We start from the raw sequence: 9,538 nt of genomic DNA on the forward strand, positions 1-9,538 counted from the left end.
TTTTCCCATGGAGTTGGTGTGGTGTAATCTTCGACCTTTAGGATATATCTCTTCTAAATTGGCTACGTTTCTTTCTTCTATAAAGCTATGGTACATATTTTACATGCTCTCGAAAAAAGTGACATGCATGAGAGAGGGAGTAGCAACACTACATCACTTGAGCGGATAACAGGCTATCATATTATATTTAGAAGATATTCATAGTTTTATCTACTAGTTGTATTCAAAATTCGTTTGCTTGGCATGCACCGTTGGTCGCTTTTGTCGACGTAGTTTATTTCTCGGAGAACCACTGGGATTTGTTCGATACTGTTAAATATATACTATTGTTTCTTGTGCAATATCTCTACTAGTGTGTTACATTACAGAAGTCAGTATATAGGTATATAGAAAAGAAACTCCGTCAAAATTTCTAATTCTTCCAAATTTTGGTTATTTTTAGAGTAGTGTGGTAGCACCGCAAGTTAGAGTTGAAATTTGAAATCAGAAGTGTTACAGTTGATATCATAACACGAGCTTTAGATCTCTAGAATCTTAATAACTTGAAATTCAGCAAGGATGTTTTAACAAATTAAGCTTCTCCTTTATTTTGTCTAAACGACAAAAAGAACTTGCATGAGGATATAATAACTCAAAATTTGACACACTGGTGCATAGTTAGGTGGGTTTTGAGTCATACATTGCTTTCACGTTTCATTATGCCTTATGGCTGGTTTATTTCAATTGATGTGTTGTAGTCCCTTCACTTTAAAAAACTTGTCGAGATTTTAGTTTAGGGAGTAGCACCTTGCTTCAATATTTGATTGTCTTTTTGATGCTCGACTGCTCGTTGAAAGTATGGGTAGCCTATATTTGTCTTGATTATTGACGAAGCTATAACATTAGGAACAAAATGAAGAGATGTGAATAAATTGTCGTGGTTGCATTTGTCTAGTCGAGTTGATCGAGATAGGTGCATTTTGACGAGCCGTTCATTCCTAACCGTCGGATAATTTCGGAAAGAAGCCCACCAGGCCCAAGCATCACGCACGAACCCTCCTCTCAGAGCCTGTTCACGGCCGCCGCCACCTAGGTCTGCGCCGCCGTCGCTGGGTGTCGCCGCCGATCGGTCTCCGCCAACGTAGCCAACGCGGGGGACTCTCCCTCCACCAGTTCTTGCTGCGCGGTGTCTGCCTGCATCCGGATCGCGCCACTGTTCCAGCAGGTACTCAATCTCATCTTAGGCAATGCGCTGACTTCGATTCAGTTTATGCCTTTGCAAGATTAGTACTGGAGCTGATTGGAGCCGCTGTTGTTGGGCTGAAGCAAGTAGACGCGTTCATGCCTTTGCAAGAGAACACCTACCAGTTTACCCACTTGGATAAAACAGCATGTAATAGGCACGGTGTGATATCTAATTGCTACAATCGATTAACCCATTGATGGCCCGCAACTTTGGACCAAGCGATGGTAGCTTTTGGCTATGGAAAAAAAAGGATATTGTTTTAGATATTATCATCTGGGACTGTACAAGTAAAATAAATAACTAGAGATCTGTACTGCGCCAGTAACACGTATTAGCAAGCTGATGATCTGTTTTAGTGCATACCTGTCGGAGCAAATCATCAATTTACATGTGACCAGCCAAAGTACCACCAGTGTTTGACTAAGCATGAAATGCACAGTGTTCGATTTTCCACCCTGGTATCCGCAAGAAGAAATCTAACATGTGCAATGGAAAAAAGATGAAGATAATGGGGAGGCGCAGGTGCTTCCATGGTACAGTAGTCTAGGCTGCAACTTGCAGGGGGGCGATGGAGTTCCATTGGTGAAGTTGTGACCCAAGTGTTTGGGGTTGCAGAGGTTCTATGTTGGGTGTGTTTGTTGGTCTACCTTTGTGGTCCTGTGGCTCCATAGTTTGGGAGTAGTTCACATGACTGTGCAAGTCTGTGCGGTTTTCGCCTGGTTTTCCGTAAATTAATCAGGCAACTCTCTTCTTTTTAATTAATGTATGAGGCAAAACTTTTGCCTCTTTTTTAAAATAATAATAATTCCACGAGCTGATTATATTCTATTGTAGTATTCCCCCAGTTAACCGCCAAAGCGCTGACGAGTCACAAACTTCGAGATGGTGGCGGCGGCAGCTGCGGGGAAGCGGAAGCAAGATCTCTCCGAGGACGAGGTGTACCTCATCCTCCACAAGTCGGTCCTTCTCCTCAACCTTCGCGCTACTCGCCGCTTCTCCTGGGCCCGCCCTAGGGTTTTAGTGCGCCGCTCAATCTTGCTGCAGGTACTCGCCTGCGACAATCCTGACGGTGCTTCAGGAGGTGGCGCAGCACGCGGAGAGAAGGAGCATCGACTGGAGGGCGCTGGTGGCCAAGACAGCCACGGGGATCACCTCCGCCCGCGAGTACCAGATGCTTTGGCGCTACATCGCCTACCGACATGACTTCATCGAGAACGCCGAGGACATCGGCGCCCAGCCTCTGGTTTGTGCTCTTTCTTTATCCTGCCAATTTAATTTCGACTAGCTTTAAAATTGTGTATTCTAGCCAGTATCGTCGTTGTAGGAACTGTTAGATCTTGAGAGGTTGGTATATAGAAATTCTGTTTGTTCTACTGTCACCTTATCTTTTCCTAACTGTATTGTGGTACTTCTGTTGCCCTGATTGATGATGACAGGGTGATGAGAGCGACTTGGAATGTGAGATTGAACCCTTTCCTAAGCCGAGCAACGAAGCTGCAGCTGAGGCCTCCCGGTTCGCGAAGGTACCACATTTTGTTTTGTCAGAAGCATGTCTGTCTGTATTGTAGGTGATACGGTCATTTACTTATCAGATGCTCCTTTTGGATTTAGGATGCCAAAGGCCTAATTTTCTGTTTCACCCACCTTGCCTCATTTATCTGCGTTAATTAGGAACCCAGAACCCGGATATATGAACTTAAACGCCATCAATGTATTTAGTAATTGCATTTTTTGTATATGATTCTTTGATCAAGCATATCTGGGATTGAGTGCGAGATGTGCACAGAATTTTGTTTGGCATCTGCTTAAGGCCATTGTGTCCTATTGTACCACAAACCAGTATCTAATGTCGTGCTATCTATGCCATATGGTTATTGGCTTGTCCATATAGATCCTTTATTACGATCTTATAGTACCTTAAGTGAGTCACTGCGGGCCCTGAGCAACCCAGCTCAGTGCTGACTGCACTCGTGACGCTTTGACCGCAGCCGCACAGCCAGAATGCTGCCATGGCAGGAGTTTGCCGCAAAGGGTGCTCCCGTGCTGAGCTGAGCTGCTCAGGACCCGCGGTGACTCACTTTTAGGCTGTGTTTGGTTGCAGGAGTCTTGTAAAGATTAGTGGAAATCACGAGGCAATCTGGTTTGATTACCGCATTCGGCATAGCCACTTGGAATGTTAGTTAGACTCTAGATACCATGATACGATTCAAGTTGTTTTGGGGCATTATGATTCCTTTTGAAACAGGTGGCTATCTTGGATTACCCCCTGATCCGGAATCCATCGATACCTCATTTTTCTTCCTAAAAAACACTTGACATTCAATATTAGTTCGATTCAAACATAGTGATCGAATTGTAATAATCTTGTGAAGGGTTTTGTGTCCAATTCCTTCTCACGTTTGCATTGTTAAATTAAACATACAATTACTTGTTTTTTGGAATTGTTCTTTCTTGTTGAACACTAGCTCCAGTTTTCGTTGAAGATCGATAATAGTCCTAGTACACTAATTTGGGTTTTATTCTGTATAAGTTAGTAAGATACAGATTCTTTCACAGCGTGTCTTTATTTACGCTAAAAGCAGTCACATCAGCAGTGAAAGAACAGCCTCCTAGCCGAGTAAAAAGTTTCTAAAGTCAAACCTAGCGGCCTTACATTGATAAGTAGTCCAGTCTAAGAAGAAGTTTTTTGTTAATAAAATACTAGCCCCAAAAGCGGTCAATCTGAAAGTCTTTGTCATAAAGGGACATGAAGAAATAAAACAACAACAGGTCTTTGCAATACATCAGTATTAATCTACAAAATATAATCTCATGAACAGGTTATTGCAACCAATGACCCAAACAACTCAATCTTGAATTCATTGAAAACTTTAACGGTAATGCCATATTCCTAATTATCTCATTACCACGCTAATATTCCTAGTAATTTTCACATTCCTTTCAATCTGGTTTCCTTAGAACCAAATGCTCCCTTAAGGTGCTATAGGGACCGGAATGTGCACTTCAATAGAATTAGGACTAACTTGACACCCCTTCAATACTTTTGGGGCTGCAGATGCAGTTTGCTCTTCAGTATGCGCCTAGCGAAGGCTGATTGATTGTTGGCTCTGCTCAAAAGCTTGATTGATGCCTCGTTATCAAATGGGAGATGAAGCATGGTGTTTCACTAGAAATCATAGGATAGTGAACAGTTTTGGCTGTAAGATAAGTATATGTATTCGCCAATGAAGATAGAGTTCGTATGTTTCATCTAAGTTTCTTGTTCTATTAGAGAGTGTAAAGGTCCATTTTATTTGATTTATAAGATGGACTTCCTATAATGCCTCACAGGGTCAGAGCTCACCCTCTCAAGTTTCACAAACTTAAAGTAGTGTGTACAGAAAACTGTCTGATCTACTAATTCTGCAACTGCAACTATGAGTCCGTAATCTTTACCTTTATACGCAGAAAGACAAAAAGGGCCATGATGTTCCCCCCCTCCAGTTACAAAAGGGTGACTATCATGTTTGCCCCCTCTAGTGACGAAAGAGTAGCAGTACATCATATGTGCGGTCAAACCTTCTATTCTTTGGCAGTGAAGATCTTTTTGAATATTAAATTAGACAGATGAAAATAACAATGAAAGATTTTTTCTCAGAAATTGCTTTTAGTTATGAATGTATTTGATTCTTATTGCAATTGAAAACAAGTATACTCACAGTTCTACTCAGGGACCATGTCTACACCCAAATGTCTTCTATTGCTGGGCAGATTAGTTATAAAAAAATCCTAATCGCAAGGATTTGTCAGTATAACAGTTCTTATGACAGCTTCCATTTCAGTTAGTAACAACGTAAACGAGTCATCATGTATGGAAAAGGCAAATCTTTATTTCGTTAGCAATTTTGTATTGATTACCAACTATGTTGAATGTCATGCAATATTTGCTCTGTTGCATATTTGCACTACAATTTCTTCATATCTTAGGTATGCACAATGGTACTTATAATCCTATCATATAAATTGCAGATCTTAATCTATGGACCTTCACGTGAGCAAGGTTCTAGTCATCGTGTTAACTCAGAAGTTCCTCTGCTAAACACTCCAAATGAGAAGATACCGCGTGTTCCATCTGACAAACAGCTTGCTCAGAGCCATCGTCTAACAAATAGTACAGGTCCAGTTTCCAACTCAAAACAGGCATCCCATACAGGGTTATCTCCTGATCCTTTTGATGGGAATGGACCTCATAAAAAGACAAAGAAGCCTAAAGCATGGTCCAACAAGGAGGATGCAGACTTAATGGATGGTGTACATAAGTGTGGTGAAGGAAATTGGCTGAACATTCTGCGTAAATATAACTTCGATAGCACAAGAACTTATGTTCAATTATCTCAGGTAACTAACTCTATGGTCATCTTGTAAATTGCATAGTAGCATCTATTATTGTGTGGCAGTTCATCCTTGTTTACATCCGTTTGGTTTTCCTTAGTCTTCCCGAATTATAATAAATTTGTAGCATGCCTTTGCAAATATGCCAAGGTAAGTAGGCAAATGCATGTGCTTCTTTTTTCGAGAAAACGCAAATGGCTTTTGCGTTTCATTGCATTGGAAAGGAAGGGGAATATACATCCTCCTAGGAGGTAGTTTTACACAGCCAAGGGGGCCTCAGTGGACATCCCAGGATGGTGGCAAAACGACCCTGAGCCCTTGGGCTCCGGCCTTTGCCCAACATCTGGTCTCGTCTTTGATCCTGTCTACAAGCTCATTCAGCGAAGGCCTCACATGGTCGAAAACACACGCGTTCCTATGCTTCCAAACCATCCACGGCACCAAGAGCGCCACAGATTTGAGCGCCTTGCGAAGCGCTGGCGGTGTGGATTCCTTAGTGCGCAGCCACCAATCCATGAGCGAGCTGTCGTGGTCGGGCGTCGGTGCCGGTAGGCGTAGCCAAGAGAGGACCTCGTGCCAAGTCTGCCTGGTGAATGGGCACGCAAGCATCAGGTGTCCAATCGTCTCCGGTTCCTGGTCGCACAGGAGGCACCGTGGGTGGTGTTGCAGGCTGCGGCGCACTAGTTATGTTGCTTTGCTTGTGATCTATGCCTAGAAAAAGTTCCATCTCAATCTTACTTGTCCTGTTTGTTTAGTTCTCATTCGCATATAACTGTTGTGTGCTATAATGATTAGCATGATGGGACATCCATGTGTCTCCATGTACATATTTGTCTGTAGAGTAATTAGGTAATGTGTATTGTTGTTTTCAGAGATGGGCAGTCATTTGCAGGCGTCAAGGAACAACCAAGCTTGCTAAAGTTAAATCAGTCACCACGGAGTTTGATATAAAAGCTACTCAAAAGGCATTCTCTATGGCTCTTGATATGCCTATGGGGAAGCCTGGTGGATTCTCTACATTAAGATTAGGTACTAATAAAATTCTTATACATTGTCAGTACAGCTCTCATTTAGAATAATGCTTCTTTACTGAAGTATCAACAAGCCAAACATTGTTCTATAGCTTCGTTGTATACCTGAGATGTAAATCCGCTCTGGCATCTTTGTTGTGCCTTGTGCTAGCCTTTTGTGCTCATTCTAGCCTTTTCATGTAGGAGCTTCACAACAAAGCGCTCAACATCCTGCTCCAGTATTCGTTGCTGCGGCACCTGAGTTAAAATGTGCAACATCCTCTTCATCATTCCCGTTGCCAGTACCAGCGCCAGCACAAGGGCAGATTCCACTTCCTCGGGTGCAACCAGCTCCTGCTCAAGCTGCAGCCTCAAAAGTGTCAAATACTTCAAACAAGTCACAAAATAGCTCTAAGAAGCAAAATGCACAAGCAAATCCTACAAATGCTCCTTCCTCGATACAAGCTGCAGCTATTGCTGCTGGTGGACGAATCGCCCCAGCAAGCATCGCCACCGATTTATTGAAAGCTGCACAATCCTCGCAAGCTGTGCACATAACCCCGAAAGCTAAGCACATAAGACCTCGAGGAAAAGGATCTTCAAAAACTTCTACAAGCTCTAAAGCATCCACTATGGCTGGTGAGCCTGGAACACAGCCTGGTAGTGCTGAACACCCAGAACTTCCAAACTGCAGTGCCCCTACACCATCTCCTCCGGTTTTGATAACACAGTCAATTGAGCAAGTTAATGTTGTGTCAGAAGTTGCAGGAGTTAACCCCACTGAACAATCTGCTAGTGCACATTTGTTGGAACCTGATAGAGCATTGAGCACCACACCAGTGTCTGGCCCATGCGACAATATGGAGATGGACGACGACTCTACATTTTGTGCAGTCACGATGGAGGACTTGTTTCCTGAAGACGTGAAGCAGCCGGAGATGGTGAAGCAGCCAGAGATAGTGAAGCAGTATGAGATGATAGACCCCAAAGCTGAGGAGAGCATAGATCCCAAGGATGCCGACATGCTGGAGTTCGATCGCTTTGTTGCCCAAGGATGCTTGACTACAGATTGTTTGGATAAGAGCAAAGGTGTCAAAATTGCTCCTGGAGCTCAAGGTGCTATTCCCAGCCAGAAGAAACAGCAACCCACAGTTGTGAAAAGCATCCCTGCGTCTGCTAGAGCACCAGCAACCGTGAAGAAGACCAAAACTCTAGCTTCACATGGGGCGACCTTTCCATCAACAGTCACCTCTAGTGGCCTTGTTGGCACAGGCAATGCTGGTGTGCTGAGTAAAGCAATATATCGGAAGCCACCTGGCCCAGGCACCACAGGCAAACAAAATAGGTGCCAAGAAATTATGGCCCAGAAGCAGCATGCTATGAGCTCAAATAGTAGTGCACTGGCCAGGAATGCGGCTCCTGGCGTCGGAACACCAGCCAGGAATGCGGCTCCGGGGGTTGGAACACCAGCCAGGAATGCGGCTCCGGGCGTTGGAACACCAGCCAAGAATATGTCTCCCGGTGCCGGAACACCAGTTAGGAATGCGGTTCCAGCCACCGGAACACTAGCTAAAAATATGGCTCCTGCCACCGGAGCACCAGCCAGGAATGCGGCTCCTGGCACTGGAATAACACCAGCCAGGAGCTTGCTTACCGGCACTGGAACACCACCAGCCAGGAACTCGCTTACCGGCACTGCAACACCACCAGTCAGGACTGCGGCTCCTGGCACTGGAACACCACCAGTCAGGAACCCGGCTCCCAGTGCTGGAACTCCACCAGGCAGGAACTCGCTTACCGGCACCGGAACACCAGCTAGTCGCCAATATACCCCAGTGGTGAATGGGGCTAGCAAGGGGAATCCACCTGCCAGCCAATAGCCAGGCGAACATGGTAAATGCTGTAACAATGCTCCTAGGGACAATGTGAATAGTGTCTCACACTCATAAACATCATTATCGCTTCTCTCCCCCTGTGATTACTCCATTCTTTTCTGAACCAAGTTCCTGAGGAATACATTAGGTTTTATTGATGTTATCTTTAGAGTACCACTAGTAGTTAGCAGAACTAAATTGTTAGGGGTATTAAGAGCCTCAGTTTGCAATCGCAGTTGCCCCTTTTTTAGGATCTGACCTGACTTGTTGTTGTATCAGTGTGGACAGTGGGGATTGACAATGGCACCTCAAGATGTTCGTTCCCTCTGCATATGCTGCCTCTGAAACTGGAGTTGTTTTGACGTGAGGAGATTTCCTCCAGTGCATGAACTGATTGTTGGATTAGCTGTTATTGGTAACAGAAGATGTGTGTATCAGGCTGCAAGCGGGGTGGGTGGCGGTTGCCCGCCACAAAGCGGGCGCCAGCACAAGATGCAGGCATTCGCGTGTTGCCGCCACACTCCACCAGGATTAGTGCGGGAGCCCGCCACACACCCGCAAATTGGTGTCCATAGCTCAGACGTCAGAGTACAGAGGAGCCCCCAGCGTGTACTAGAGCACTAGCGCTTATAATTAACGAAAATGAGATGTCTATGTGATTACCCACATGACTGGTCTTGCATCGAGGTATAGCAGGTGCTTGCTAATATAAATTCAGATCATGTTACTATTTCATCGGCACGTGCTTGCTAATATAAATTCAGATCATGGTACTATTTCATCGACACACATTATAATGGGGTGAGGAGGTTTTGGTTGCAATTGTGATGCACATCTATGTTTGTTCATAAGAACTGATAGGCACAAGATGGAACTTTGCTTTTATTTTTCTTATGTCAGCAGTTCTGAACATATGTGGAGTTCTTTTGGGTCTTCTTTTAATCATAATTTAGAGACGAGAAATTTTTAGTAGTCAAGTGAAGTATTAGTTTTCGTACGTGTGAGGCCATATTGAATCTATGTATATTTTGTTGCCTAACAGTGTGTGATGCTTTTCT

General features: G+C 44.2%; 1 protein-coding gene across 2 annotated transcripts; it reads left to right on the forward strand.

Moving 5' to 3' along the window:
* Nucleotides 1-1,003: 1,003 nt before the first annotated feature.
* LOC119336870 (mucin-5AC-like) lies at nucleotides 1,004-9,256 on the forward strand. 2 transcript variants are annotated; one of them, XM_037608950.1, is made up of 8 exons: nucleotides 1,004-1,204; nucleotides 2,060-2,181; nucleotides 2,270-2,468; nucleotides 2,662-2,748; nucleotides 5,234-5,602; nucleotides 6,469-6,625; nucleotides 6,811-8,499; nucleotides 8,760-9,256. In XM_037608950.1, the coding sequence occupies exons 2-7, from the start codon at nucleotides 2,108-2,110 to the stop codon at nucleotides 8,484-8,486; spliced, it is 2,562 nt and encodes an 853-aa protein (XP_037464847.1). In that variant the 5' UTR covers nucleotides 1,004-1,204; nucleotides 2,060-2,107; the 3' UTR covers nucleotides 8,487-8,499; nucleotides 8,760-9,256. The 2 variants fall into 2 exon arrangements, with proteins under 2 accessions (XP_037464847.1, XP_037464848.1); XM_037608951.1 differs by having other exon boundaries at nucleotides 2,071-2,181.
* Nucleotides 9,257-9,538: the final 282 nt, after the last annotated feature.

The sequence above is a fragment of the Triticum dicoccoides genome, chromosome 7B, assembly GCF_002162155.2.
Source record: "Triticum dicoccoides isolate Atlit2015 ecotype Zavitan chromosome 7B, WEW_v2.0, whole genome shotgun sequence".
Classification (NCBI taxonomy): Eukaryota; Viridiplantae; Streptophyta; class Magnoliopsida; order Poales; family Poaceae; genus Triticum; species Triticum dicoccoides.